This window comes from Spermophilus citellus, assembly GCF_964194105.1.
Source record: "Spermophilus citellus genome assembly, chromosome: 1".
NCBI lineage: Eukaryota > Metazoa > Chordata > Mammalia > Rodentia > Sciuridae > Spermophilus > Spermophilus citellus.
In genome coordinates this window covers 230,673,636-230,688,820 of record NC_138182.1, presented here as the reverse complement: position 1 = coordinate 230,688,820, position 15,185 = coordinate 230,673,636, and the positions used below count along the sequence as shown (strand labels likewise).

Sequence of the window (15,185 nt, the reverse complement as noted above, 5' to 3'; positions counted from 1 at the left end):
AGAGCCGGCTTTGGTGGCACATGCCTGTTAGTTCAGCAAATCAGGAGGCTGAGGCAGGAGGCCAAGTTCAAGGCCAGCCTGGACAATTTAGTGAGATCCTGTCTCAAAATAAAAGTAAAAAGGGCTGAAGATGTAGCTCAGTGGTAAAGCACCTCTGGATTCAATCCCCACTTCTACTACTACTACTACTACTACTACACACACACACACACACACACACACACACAGGAACATTGTAAATATTCAAAGGACCAAAAAAGCATTGCCTCAAGTGTACCTTATACTTGTTACTGGCTGGTAAGAAGCCAAGATTTGCCTGGAATCCCAGGTCTCACTGCCCAGAAAGACAAAGGCCTATAGAAAACTGTAAGGAGAGAAAGCAATACTCAGGAGGACTTTGGCTTGGAGAAGTAGGGGTGTCTGGATTTGATATGAAAGATAAGTGGAGGCCACACAAGCCCAGAGAGAAGTTATAGTGAGTGGGTTCTGGCAGTTTGAAGTACGGCTGCTGGGAATAGAGTAGGAAAGGAAAAGTCTGGGAAATCTCTGAGAAAGAGGGTAGCTCAATAACTTCCAGCTGCTCAGGGCAGCAGAAACTAGTTTGGTCCTGTTGTTTAGCTTTTGTGAGCTGTTCATTAGCATTTGAAGGAAGTGCCTGCAGAGCACCCTGGGTCTCTGCAGCCGTGCTGTGCGTGCTGGCTGGGCGAGGGGGGGCAGGGAGTGAGGTCGCTCTGACATCAGCCTGGTTTTTCAAATCCACTAATTCTGGACCAAATAAGAAGTGACTGAATCTCTCTCCCTCTCCCAGCTCAAGCCAAAATTTGTCCTATTTACAAAACTTCTCAAGTTCTCAGCTATTTCTATCATTGGCCTCATATAGAATAATGAGAATAATTTGGGAAAGAAAATAAATATAATAAGAAAAGGTAACATAATGGATGTTATTAATGCACTTAATCTTTCCTACACTTTATGAAATAGAAACTAGGATTATCTTATTTCTTAGAAATAACATGATTCAGAAGCAATTTCAAAAACAAATGACAGCCCGGCGGTCCGAGGGGCGGGGGCGGCGGAGGCGCCAGGGCTGGGGAGGCCGCCTCCGCGATGCCGCTGCTGGTCGACGGGCGGCGAGTGCGGCTGCTGCCGCAGTCCACCGGGGAGCTGGTCCGAGCCCACCCGTCTCTGGAGGAAAGAGCCAGACTTCTCAGAGTTCAGTCTGTTCAACAAGTGGGACCCCAGGGCCTTCTGTATGTTCAGCAAAGAGAGCTTGCAGTGACCTCCCCAAAGGATGGCTCCATCTCCATTCTGGGTTCTGACGATGCCACTACTTGTCACATTGTGGTCCTGAGGCACACAGGTAATGGGGCTACCTGCCTGACGCATTGTGATGGAACTGACACCAAAGCCGAGGTCCCCTTGATCATGAACTCCATAAAATCCTTTTCTGACCACGCTCGAAGTGGAAGGCTGGAAGTGCACCTCGTGGGAGGCTTCAGTGATGACAGGCAGTTGTCACAAAAACTTACTCACCAACTTCTTAGTGAATTTGACAAACAAGAAGATGACATTCACTTGGTGACATTATGTGTGACAGAATTAAATGACCGAGAAGAAAATGAAAACCACTTTCCAATAATTTATGGCATTGCTGTCAACATTAAAACAGCAGAGATATACAGAGCCACATTTCAAGATCGAGGCCCCGAGGAGGAGCTGCGAGCTGCCCGAGCTTTAGCTGGAGGCCCCATGATTAGCATTTATGATGCAAAGACTGAGCAACTTCAGATAGGCCCGTTTTCCTGGATGCCATTTCCACATGTGGATTTCTGGTTGCAGCAAGATGATAAGCACATATTAGAGAACCTTTCCACTTCCCCTTTGGCTGAGCACCCCCCCCCCTTTGTTCAACATATCAGATCTACCTTGATGTTTTTAAAGAAATACCCCTCTCCAATGAATATGCTGTTTCCTGGAAATAAAGCTCTCCTCTACAAGAAAAACAAAGATGGCTTATGGGAAAAGATCTCTCCTCCAGGAAGCTAAATGTAGGAATTACCAAAGAAAGCTACTTTTTGGCATGACAAAGACCATCGGTGGGGTTTGGAAAGAAGATAAATTTGGAATGTACACCATTGAGTCTTAGGTTTCCTTCCTTCCTCAGTGTCTCTCAAATGACTTTCAAAATAAAATCTTATTTTGGCAAAGAAAAAAAAAAAAAAAAACCAAATGACAAACTCTTAGCCTTACAATGCAGGCATTCCTGTTGTGAGCATAAAACGCTTGTGTTACCAAGAGCTTCCATTTTTGGCATGCTGAACAAAATAATAGATTTTTATTTCTTAGGAGGAAAAATCAAGCACATTTTAATTTAATTTAATTTTTTGCTTTTGATCCCAATTGCACCCAGGATTTAGTTTGGAAGAACCACAGCCAGGTATTGCAAATTGGGACTGCCTTATCCACCTCATCTGAGAGGAGGGATGCTCCTGAAGAACAGGGTGTTTTAAGCTTTTAGAAGCTCAGTTCTGTCCAGCCAGCTCTAATGGCGGGTTACTTAATGGTTCAGCCCAGTTATTCAGAAAAGAATTTCACTTTAAAAATGCAAATGACTCACCAAAGAGTGAGAAACATTAGCGTCTGGCTCGTCTGTCCTGTAAACTGTGGCTCTGAAGACCTTTTGGGAACCCTCTTTGTTCTCCCAGGAATACCTTCTAGGATGGCTGTTGGAGGCCATCCTAGAAGACTGTAAAGGGGCTTGGCAAAACCTCTGTTCGAAGGAACATTCTCTTTCATAGTGAAAGTGCTGAATAGCTCAGGGCCCCTGAAGGAGTCTGTGGGAAAGGAAAGATGTGCAGGAATTCTTATTTCTCCAAGCAGCGTAGACATAACCTTGGTCTAGAGCTGCTTCTATTACTAAAATGATTTTCCAATCTCTCTTCACCTATCCCTCACCCCATCCCATTGCTGAAGCTGCTCTCTCAGGAGTGGTCTTGTGCTGGAATGAGTTTAGCCAAGGACATTGCTGCTGTACAGGTCAAAGAAAATAGACCTGCACCCTCCAACAGGAAGGTTGGAGGCCACAGTGAAGGCACCAAAGGTGAAGCGAGGTGAGGTCCAGGTGGAGACAGAGAGAAGGGAACAATTGAGGAAGGGGGTGAAAAGAGAAGCCCAAGTGAGACTCCAGACTCTACTGAAGGGCCTCTGCAAATCGTGTTACTCAGTACCCAGCAGGCTCCCCTGTAACAGTGGTGCTGCTCTGCCACTGCTACTTACTTCTAAAAGAACCTGTTTCTTTGTCTTCCTCTCTCCCAGATCCTCCCTAACCTCTCCCCCTCCGTAATCTGGGGTTGGGGGAATAGAATGGCCTTTCTGCCCTATCCTAAACCGTGTTATCTGTGGAGCACACACTCACCAAAGTATTTCAGACTTGGGGATTGCACAGGGAAAATCTCAGAAATGACTATCTCCCAAATTAACAAGTGAATTGCAACTCCAGACAGAGAATAGGAGACTGTGGCTGTTCAATACTTCTCTAAAAGCCCCCTGTTCCCCTGATAGGCAGAATCACAGCCTCTGGGACAGGAGTTCCCGGGCTTCTCCTTTGCTAGTGAAGCAATAAGCCTTCTTTTTCCCTTTTGCTCAAAACCATGTCCTTGTTATTGGATTGGCCTAGGGACAAGGACTGATCTGTTTTTTTCTTTTTTTGGTACCAGAGATTGAACCCAGGGTCACTTAACCACTGAGCCACATCTCCAGCCCCCTTTTTATTTTCTATTTTGAGAAAGAGTCTCACTAAGTTGCTTAGGGCCCACTAAATTGCTGAGGCGGGCCTCAAACCCGTGATCCTCCTGCCTCAACCTCGAGAGTCTCTGGGATCACAGGTATGCACTACTACGCAGGGTAAAGACACAAAGAAATTTTGGTGACACCTAGATAATCTTTAAAGCTACTGCTAGGTTTTCAGATGCTAAAATCCCCCCTTTCTTGATGAGTCATTTATGTCTCCAAATTAAGTTTTATTTTAGAATAACTGAGCTTGACAGGATAACTGAAAGTCAATATAGTCCCAGAATAGAATTTTAGTTACCCCAATTAACAGCTGAACAAAACTGTTTGGTTTGAATCAAGACTTCACTTCTTGTGAGCTATGTGATCTTGGACAAGATGATTAGCTTCTCTGAACCTCGGTTTTTCTCATTTGCATATCAGGGATGATGATAATAGTACTTTAGTTCTGAGATTTTTGTACAAATGAAAGGAGTTAGTATTTGTAAGAGTGGTTAGGACTGGCACATAGTTTCATTAAAGTTAATTTTTGTATGTTTGTTTTGGTGCTGGGAATTGAACCTAGCACTTTACCACTAAGTTATATCCCCAGTCCTTTTTATTTTTTCTTTTCAGATAGGATCTTACTAAGTTACTGAGAGTCTTGCTAAATTGCTGAGGCAGGTCTCGAGTTTACAATTCCGCCTCTGCCTTCCTCAGCCTCCCTAGTTACTGAGATTATAGGTGTAGGCCACCTGTAATTAAAGTGAATTTAAAAAAAAAACCACTATTATTGTTATTTAATTAATGCATGACCATGACTTGGTATAAACTCTGAGAACAGAAGCTCTGTTTGGGTTTGCTCTTAATGGTGTATCCAGTGCTTAGCACAGCATATGGTAAGCACTAAACTATTTGTCCTGTGAGCAAACAGACAAGGAGGACAAAGGGAACCTCCCAAATCTTTCCAGACTCTGGGAGGAACTACAGAAAAAGGGGATGGGGCCTCATCTCTCCTCACCCAGGAAGCAGTAAAATGCACCTACTAGCTGTCAACCCAGTAATCCCAGGGGGTTGTGACACAGGTTCTGTTCTCAGACCCTTGAACTTCTCCTTGTGTTCACCACAAAGGATGTGGGCCCTAGATCTTATTTGATGGGAGGAAGTGCTTGGTCTCTGAGTCAGGAGAGTGTGCTCAGTTCCAGGTATGGGGCAAGTGAGGTCCCCATCTTGGTCTCACTAATTCCGGTGAGGAAGAATAATCAGCAGAACAGAGAGGCTCTAAGCTGGTGGGCAGAGCGTCAGACTCCCCTCTTCATCCTTAGGAACCTTGATCATATCTGCAGAGGCTTGGGCTAAATATATCTCTAACAGGGAGATCTCTTTAGCCCACCTATGCAGATGGAGTGATGGGGAGGGAAGGCTGGTGCTCCCATCAGGTCTCACCTCAGAAGGCAAATGGCATTTACAGGGACCATTTTATTCTCTGTAGAGAGCACTCTACTGATATCCCATTCACCAAATCCAAGTTATCTTTGACATAAAATTTTACATAGTATTATATATATAGCACTCAAAGAATACCAACAACTAAATACTCCATTGGTTTTAGGATTTATTTCAATTTCAAAAATGCTAAAATGTGAAAAAATATGCATTTTAAGCAGATGGAAATAGCATCATTACTATATACAGACAAAGCAGGAAGGAGAAGTAACCAGAAGAGAATGTCTGCATGTTCCACCAACAAAATGTACCCCCCATACACCCGGGCCTCCCTTTTTTGACAATGGGTAAATGTTCATGCCACCATCTAGGCCCAGCCCAACCTGGGCCCATATGCACTAGGTTCCATCACTTCTTAATGACTCAGGGACATCACTCCAGCAAGCTTCAGTCCTCCTGTATCTCTTTGTCTTCTGGCTTATTTCCATTGCCTACATTTATGAAATAATGCCTTCCTTCTTGATCTCTCTCCAATTCCATTTCTTGACCACACTGAGAGTTGTCTGCTCTTGCTTATCTCCTCATCCTCTCTTTCCATTCTTTCCCCCCCGAATCCTGATGGGAATAACCGCCTTCCATTCCCACTACTCCATCTAAACAGGTTTCTGTCAAAGTCACTAACATCTTCCATTTAACCTTCAGCCCCTAGCTTACTCCCCTCAGCAGCAACCGGCTCCCAGGATCCTACAGTCTCTTAGTTCTCCTCCTTCCTCCCTGGCTGCTTCTCCTTTGCCTGTTTCTCTGGCTCCTTCTCTGCACACTGGAATGCCCTGAGGATCAGACCTCTGCTCCATCTGCCCTCACTCCCTAGGTGACCTCGTCCGGTCTCATGGACGAGTTAATTACGTCCTTAACTGCGATAACTATTGTCCACAGCTCTGACCTCTCCCCTAAACCCAAGGCTTACGTATCTTAGTAAGTGTCTCAAATTTTCATGTCTGAAAGCAAGCTTTTGGATTCCTACTTCAAAGAGTCTCTTCTCAAGAAGTCTTTCCTGTCAGCCACGCCTGTAATCCCAGTGGCTCAGGAGGCGGAGGCAGGAGGATTGCAAGTTCAAAGCCAGACTCAGCAATTTACCAAGGCGCTAAGCAACTCAGCAAGACCCCTGTCTCTAATAAAATACAAAATAGGGCTGGGGATGTGGCTTAGTGGTCGAGTGTCCCTGAGTTCAATTCCTGGTACCTCACCTCCACCCACCCCCCAAAAAGTCCTGGAATCCAAATCATCCTTGACTATTTATTTGCTCTCACATCTAATCCTCCAGAATGAAGTTACTTCTTACAATTTACATGCTACTGAGGTAGGATAGAAGGAAAAAGAAAAGGGTAAAAAGGAGACATAAAGGCAGGACAAGGAAAAACAGGTTTTTATTCAGAAGTTCTGCATACTGGGGCTGGGGATGTGGCTCAAGAGTTAGCGCGCTCGCCTGGCATGCGTGCGGCCCGGGTTCGATCCTCAGCACCACATACCAACAAAGATGTTGTGTCCGCCGAAAACTAAAAAATAAATATTAAAAAAATTCTCTCTCTCTCTCTTTAAAAAAAAAAGAAAAGAGAAAAAACAAAGAAGTTCTGCATACTTTTCCCTAAGTCAGTCTCTTTTGCAGGCTTGTTATTCCCAAATTCCTCAGAAATCTGTAAATCTACCTTTGCACTATTACCCCACCTTCGTCAGTGGGTGAAGCAAAGAGTGTTGTGATATTTTGAGGAATCTTATAACTTAGTGGACCTTCCAATGCAATCTATTGATCAGAAAATGGAGACCACATCAGCCTAAGGATCTGGAGACTGACAAGACCAAAAGGACCCATCTTGAGATCACTGGACTGATGTCATTGCTCTGTACCTTTCCATATCCATCCCTCGCCAAGTTTTCTTAATAAAAAGAAGAGCCTAGAACTACCAAACCATATCTCTGACTCTTGAGATGGCCCACATTCTCCTTGAACATGTTTTCCTTTCATTACACACAAAGAGGTCTCTCTTTTAAGATTGCCTGTATGTTCCCTTTGGTACCTATCTACTTCACTAAACAAACCCCTTTGCATGCCTGTAACTGGCACATGCTGAAATTCTTTTCCCTCATGTATGCCTAGAACCACGCTGGTCCTCAGTTGAGTTCACCCCTTCTCTCTGGGAATTCCTTGGAACCTTCTTCAGAGACACCTCTTCTCCTTTGATGCTACCACCCTCACCCGAATCACTATCATCCCTTAACCAGACTATTCCAGTAGCCTCCTAATTGGCTACCTTTTCCCCAGCCCTGACTGTCACATTCTATTCCTAAGCCTTACAAAGGTAAACCAGACCTGTCGAATGCCAAGTCTCCCATCTCCCCTGAGCAAAAGCTGAAGGACTTCTGCATAATCTTCGCACTGCCTGCTCTGGGTTCCCCTCTTGCCTCTCTTCCCTCCCTTCTCTCCTTTAGTCACACTGGCGTCCTTCTAGTTCTAGAATACATCTAGCGCTCTCTCACCTTGGTCTCTTCTTCCTCAAACTATCTGCTAGCCCCCTCATCCCTTGGCCTAGGTTCTATCAGAGAGGTCTTCCTTGACTGAACCTGCAGAATAGCCCCTCTCTGATGTCACTGCCACCCCCACTTTGTTGTTCCTTTGCATTTACCCCTGCCCCACATATTGCATGGCTCTTTGGGCTTGTTTGCTTGTTTTGCTGTGTCTTTGGCCCCCACTTGACATAACCTCCATGAAGTCAGGGATTAGATTCATTGCCATTCACTGAGCACGTGGACACTGCCCATCACCTAGGAGACATTCGGTGAAGGTTTATGGAGTAACTTGTGATGTTGACAAAAACTTTCTTTATACAGAAACATTAGGAATGTAACTATGTTTCCTACTCTTTTCTGCAACTAGATATCCAGAAGTTAAAAACAAAGGCATTGGGGCTGGGGATATGGCTCAAGCGGTAGCGCGCTCGCCTGGCATGCGTGCGGCCCGGGTTCGATCCTCAGCACCATGTACAAACAAAGATGTTGTGTCCGCCGAGAACTAAAAAAAAATAAATATTAAAAATTCTCTCTCTCTCTCCTCTCTCACTCTCTCTTTAAAAAAAAAAAAAAAAAAAAAAAAACAAAAAACCAAAAAACAAAGGCATTGAGGTTGGGACTATAGCTCAGTTGGGAGAGTGTTTGCCTCGCATGCACAAGGTCCTGGGTTCAATCCCCAGCACCACCCAAAAACATAAAACAAAACCAAAGGCATAAATACTTTCTCAAAATTGCCTGAAGTGTTAGAAAACAGCTGCCTTGTTAATTCTACCAAAGCATCTCTCGGATTTGCTTGGGTGGGGCCTAGTGTGCTGGTGCAACTGAGGAGTGGCTGGGCTTCACTCAGGTCATTGAAACAACACAGCTAGTCACTTGTGCCAAATGTCTTCTCATCCCCCTGACTTATTTCCATCCCCGCCCATCAACCTCCCTGCCCTCTACATCTCACCGCCTACATCCAACTGTGCATAGAAGTCTGATCAGCTGTGCCTGACTTCTCTCTTCCTTCCCCCAGCAGTTTTCCTGCATACACTCTCAGTTCCTTCTCTAGACCTGTCTTAAGTCATTTAAGATTTAAATCCTTTACACCTCTGTGGCACATATCTGCTTCCCCTCCATGCCTGTCTGCCCCCTCCTCAACCAGTCCCTCTTCCAGACTGTGAAGCATTTGAAAGCAAGAGTTACATCTTCATATCCCTAGCCCTATTCATAGTACCTGGCACATTGTAGATGCTCAAAAATGTTTGTTGATATGACGAATGAACTTCCCATTGTTGACTGGTTGGCATTTTTAAAATTTTTCCTACAGGCTGAGCTTATTTCACACACACACACACACACACACACACATTTACACACAATAAGCAAAATATTTCAACTCAATAAGCATTTATTGTCCATTTACGATGTTCTAGCACTGTATCCTGAAGTTGATAAAAATGAATTGGGTATTTATTTATTGGATCATAGACCATAAAATACATATACTTCATTAGGCTTTTCTTTATAATAACAAACAATGCATATCTTTCCCCTGCCAGACGAGTTCATCATGAAAGATTAATTTCAGAGAGAGGAAATAAAGAACCATATGTTGTTCAGACTGTGGTACATTGGGTGTCAGAATGCCTGGTTCAAACTCAAGTTTTCCTACTTACTTGCTATCTGGCCTTTGTCTCTGAGCATCTGTTCCCTCACATAGAAAATGGGGGTTACTTCTTTCATCGGGTTGTTAGGAAGATTAAATGAGATGTTGCATCCAAAGCACATAGACCATGAGCAAATTTTAACAAGATCCACAGGTGATTCATACATGGTCAAAAGTAAGTCAGCTGCTATTATTCTCATCACCACAATTTAGTTCTTTGATAGGATATACTACTTTATGAAGTGTTGTTTGTTTATTTGTTTTGGACAGTACTGGAAATTGAACCCAGGGGTGCTCTATCACTGAGCAACATTCCCAGACCTTTTGATTTCTCATTTTGAGACAGGGTGTCATTAAGTTGCCTAGGCTAGTCTTGAACTTATGATCCTCCTGCCTTAGCTTCCCAAGTTGCTGGGATTATAGGCGTGTGCTACCAGGCTGGGCTTTTATGAAGTGTTCATTGTATAATTCTGTCATATATGTAAATCGCCTCTCAACTGTGACAGTTCCAGTTAGGAAGGCATGGATCATGAGCAAACAGTAGAGCTAGAATGAGCAAGGAAGAATGGAGTTGTTCCAATTACATAAAAATTCACTAGTGGTTCCTGAGGCTCTATCTTTTTTTTTTTTTTTTTAACCTCTTGACAGGTCTTTTTCTCAGAAGATTAGGAGAGACAACCAGACATTTCACACATAATTCCACATATGTAAGTCACCCTGGCTGAAAGAGAGGCATTCTATATGGGAGTATGCAGGAACTCTTTGTTCCAGAACTGTTATTCTTTTTCCTAATCAGCGGGAGTGATTAACTGAAAGTAGTGCTCCATAGAGCAGAAGCCTACACAAAACCTCATAAAACCTTGGCCATGACTGTCCGTATCGGTTCTGCCTTTCTCTAACTGTGCTTCTTTGGGAAGTTATTAACCTCCACTTCCTTACTTGTGGAGTGAGAATGATGGTAGTAGTTCTTTCTCTAAGGGTTATTGTAAAAATTAAATCAGTGCCTAACACACAGTTAAGGTCTCCCAATGTGGTTATTATTTTCATGAGAAGTTCTTTGTTTATTTGTTCCAGTTCTGGGGCAGGTCTTGGAGTAGTACGTCCAGTGGGTCTGTTTTGACATTTCCAGACCAAGGCAAGAACTCCTCTGAGAGTTACATGGGGTTTTATAATTTTATTTTTTTATTTTATTTTTATTTATTTTTTAGTTGTCAATGGACCTTTATTTTATTTATTTATATGCACTGCTGAGAATGAAACCCAGTGCTTCACACATGCTAGGCAAATGTTCTACCACTGAGCCACAAACCTAGCCCCTGGGTTTTATAATTTTAGAAGCTTGCTCTTATCCGTACCCCTTTGGCCTGAGAGAGTGCCCACACATCTCCAAATGTTCTTCCACTGGAGAGTAGCTGGGGTACAAGACAATGTCAAACATCTTACTCCAATTATTTTATTTGTGTTTTTCAAATTAACCTGACAGCAGAATCAGAATATTAGAGTAAGAGGTCTTGGTCAGGCTCTCTTAGAGAGGATAAAAGTACAAGTGTTGGAGTCAGACTGAAGCTAGGTTGCAAATCTAGTGCTGAGTTTTACTAGTGGGTAAACTTGGGAAAAATGACCAAAGTTCTCTAGCCTCCTGCAGTTCTAAGTGGCAGTTTGTTAGACAAGCAGAATCTCAGGGCTCCTACCAGACCTACTGAATGAGCAAATTTTAACAAGATCCACAGGTGATTCATACATACTTTTTTGGTTTTGTTTGGTATTTTTTGGTGGTGGGAATCAAACCCAGGGCCTTGTGCATGAGAGGTAAGCACTCTACCAACTGAGCTATATCCCCAGCCTTCATTCATATTTTGAAATTTGAAAAGCTATGATCTAATCCTAGTCTTTTCATCTATAAAATCAAGTGAACAGTAAAATAAGAAAATAGTACCCTTGTATAGTATCCAGTAAAGTTATTAGCTTTCTCCCTTTTTTTCCTTAGCACTCATCACCTTCCCTTTTCTGACAAGCATCTTAAACTTTTATAATTGCCTGATTAACTGTCTTGTCTCTCTCATCAGAATTGGAACTCTGTGAAATCAGGGGCCATATTTATTATGTCCACAACTATATACTCAATGCCTGTCATGGAGTGTCATATAGTAAGTGACTGTCTAGTTGAATGAATGAACCAATCAAGTCCAGGACTATTTCCTACTCATCCTCTGTAGTACTACCAGTACATTGTTTCATGTAATATGCTCAAAAAAAAAAAACAGTAGTTTTATTCAATCCCCTATTTTATAGATGAAAACATTGATTTTTAAAGTTATTTAGTAACTTAGCATATACCCATATCTACATATTGTCAACTTCCAGGCACAAGCAGTCTATCTTCTCTGTTGATATCTTTATATTAAACCTCCCCCATATATAACAACTGTCCAGAAGACAGTCCTGATTTGGAGATGGATTGTCTGTGTTCATTTTTTAGAACTAACATAGAAATAATCCACTTGCAAGTTGGGTTGCTTTCTATGGTTATGAGAGAGACTTTATTAGTGCCCCCACTTATTTATTTGATCTTTTTTCTTGAGGTAATCCAATCTCACAGAATCGTTGTTATCATTATTTCAAACAGCTGAATGTCTGATCTGTAGGTTCAGTGTTGCTAACCTGTATGAGTGCTTTCTCTGAATCTATATGTTATATTACCATTGACCCTCAATTCTAGCTTTGTAAACAGCATTAATGAATTTATTAACTTATGCACGAAAAGGGGAAAAAAGCCAACAACCAACAGTGCTAATACTGATAAATTCATTGTCCACTTCATCTTGAGAAGTGGTACTAGAACAAAGTGGTCCTTCTATCTTTTTGTTATGTACCAGGTTTTTGGGAAATTTCTATTCTGCATCATATTATTATATTTAATTATAAGGTTTCTTATATTATCCTTCTGTGTTAAAATAATTTGTTTCCCTATTTTTTCCATTCATTATGGTACACAGGGGCTTATTAAATATAGGGGTCAGGGAAGGGAACCATTAGAGGAAGAGAGGGAGGAGATGGATGGGAAAGAGGAAGAAGATAGATAGGAGTGAAGAAAATGGATCTAAAAGGGGAGGTCAAAGAAAACAATAAGAAGGAAAAACTCAGTGGATATGATGGAATAAAAAGGCATAAAATTATTTGTCTAATATTACATAACCATGTACAACATGAATAACAAAAACTGGAAGGATATACATCTATAGAATAAGAGTGATTGTGGTAGATTAGATTATTGCTCTTTATTTTTTCCTGCTATGTGAATTTATAGTGTTCTAGAACAGGTGAGATGTGCTTCTCTACTCTACTGGTGTTGGGTGTCATCAGATGACTTGCTTTAGTCCATGGAATGTGATGGAAGTACAGTACATTAACTTTAGTGAAGCCATTAAGAGGCATTCTGTTTTTCTGCTCACCATTTTGCATTCCTGTGAACTTCCATGAGAAAAAAAAATTCCCAGGAGTTGTCAATCTGAGAAAAATGAGGAAACATGCAGCAGACTTAACCCAACTCAGAGTCCAAACCCAAGCCCAGCCAAGCCCAGCAGGGCACTCAGTGCCTCAGTGCATCCATGGGCCCATGAAAGAGAAAACAAGCATTTATTGTGGTGAGCTGGTGACATGGTGAAGTTGGTTAAGGAGCAAAAACCATTCATCATGATCATCTCTGAATGATGAGATAGTTGATTTTTATTTCCTTCCTTGTTATTTTCTGTAATTTCTGAGTGTGTACTTGAATGAGTTTGCATTGCTTATAGAGAAAAAAAATAAGCATGAGAAAACATGCACTTCGCTATTTTGATATAAGAGCAAAGTTACAAATTGATAATTTTTAAAACACAGTGTGCTCATTCAGATGTACTTTCTCTCCCAGCAACGTCTCTGCACAGTTAACAGTGAAGTCAACATCACATATTGACGGCCTTGATAGATATTTTTCATGTTTTGAAAGAGCAACCCTTTGCCAGGTTGCCTTAGGACCTGATTATGTCACACAAAATGGCCAGCTCAGGAGTTGGGAGACTTTATCTAGGTTGAGAGAACAAACACGAAGTTAATCCCCTGTCAGGGCTTGAATCTTAACGAACCACCACTTCCTTTCCTATTAATCTTTAATCAGAATACTTTTTTGCTTTATTGATCTTCCCCCATCTATTATGGTAAATAGTTGAATGAGAATAAAATAAAGGAGGCAAGAAAGGAGCCCTCAAAGGAAGGAATGAAGGAAGCACATGAAAAAAAGGCAGAAGGGGAAGAAGAAAATGGATCAGAAAGAGAAAGCTGAAGAGAAGAGAAAAGGAGACGGGGAGACAGATAAACCAGGAGGGACAGGGACTCGAGGCAGGAGGACAAGATAAAGTGGCTCTTGCTGCTGCTGTGAACCGGGTCACTTGTGAACCGGGTCACTCGAGTCTCTCCTTCTCCCTGAGCCATTTCCAGCCCACACTGATGTCTCCTTTCTCTGACCTCTGAACTTTGCCCCAGATCTCCCTGAGCTTCAGATGCATAAATCTGATTTCCATCTTGGTGTCTAATAGATATCTCAAATGTGTCTGAATTTCTCAAACCCTACATTGGGATGTAAGATCTTTGAAGCAGGGATTTGGGTTTCATCTACTCACTGCTGTTTCCCAGCACCCACAAGTGTGCCACACCCACAAGTGTGCAGACACAAAATAGCTATTAGTTGCATCAATGAATAAATGAACTACCATAGCAGTGACAGGCCAGGAGAACACTTTTGCTTCTATTGCAATGTGTGCTCCTGTTTCTTGGTGTCTAACTTTCCCTGCTAAACTACAAAAACCCGGAAGAATAAAGGATGCTATGCTTTTGTATTACCCTTGGCATTTATTTATTTATTACCTGGTATTGAACCCAGGGGCACTTTACCACTGAGTCACATCCCCAGCTGTTTTTATATTTTATTTAGAGACAAAGTCTTATTAAGTTGCTTAGGGCCTTGCTAATTTACTGAGGCTGGCTTTTCTTTTTTTCATTTTTAGTTGTAGATGGGCACAATACCTTCATTTTTATTTTTATGTGCCTCAGTTCCTCACACAGGCTAAGCGAGTGTTGTCTATCACCGAGCAACAATCCCAGCCCCTTCCCTTGGCTTTTAGCACTAAGCTGTACCTGTAGGTGATTTGTCAACAGCAAATTTAAAAGCCAGCTCTCTCAAATTCTAAGAACAAAATGCTACCTCAAGAGAACACATTAATTCCTCTCCACTGGTTTTAGAGTATTTTGGCTTGAGCCCTGTATCATATCTGTATACTACTTTTCCTGTGTTTGGTTCTCGTCATCTTTTTACTTGAGTATGTCTAATCTACATTCTGTATTGTAAGCAGGATCTGGGTTAACTCTCTTTCTTTCCATCCTCCAGTGGCCCACAGGAGAAACCCAGTGCAGGACTGCAAGAGGCCTCTGCTCTTGATTAAAGACAGAGGCCAGGAGTGCTGGGGGCCGATTCCTTCTGGGAACAAGTCCTGCAAGTCCCTTCTGGGCTGAAAGCAAAGGTTCCGATTTGCTCCCAATGACGTCCCACTTCTGGGAAGCTTCCTTGCCAGATGTGTGTCTGCTGTGTTTATCTTAGCACCCCATTTCATAGCAGCAACAAGACACAACAGGAAGCACATGTTTGGAACTATCTCATCCGCTCCAGTTTCAGGTTTTTCTCATAGCATCTTCTCCACACAAGAGTTGCTCCAAGTCAATTACG

General features: G+C 42.3%; 1 protein-coding gene across 1 annotated transcript; it reads left to right on the top strand.

Annotated features, from left to right (window-relative positions):
* Positions 1 to 1,101: 1,101 nt before the first annotated feature.
* On the top strand, positions 1,102 to 2,207 carry LOC308652667 (protein N-terminal asparagine amidohydrolase-like). Its single transcript, XM_081300695.1, has one exon. The coding sequence runs from the start codon at positions 1,108 to 1,110 to the stop codon at positions 2,044 to 2,046; it is 939 nt and encodes a 312-aa protein (XP_081156821.1). The 5' UTR covers positions 1,102 to 1,107; the 3' UTR covers positions 2,047 to 2,207.
* The last annotated feature ends 12,978 nt before the right edge of the window (positions 2,208 to 15,185 follow it).

Excerpts from the sequence above, each read along its gene's own strand:
- LOC308652667 (XM_081300695.1), top strand. The coding sequence starts at position 1,108 with ATGCCGCTGCTGGTCGACGGGCGGCGAGTGCGGCTGCTGCCGCAGTCC.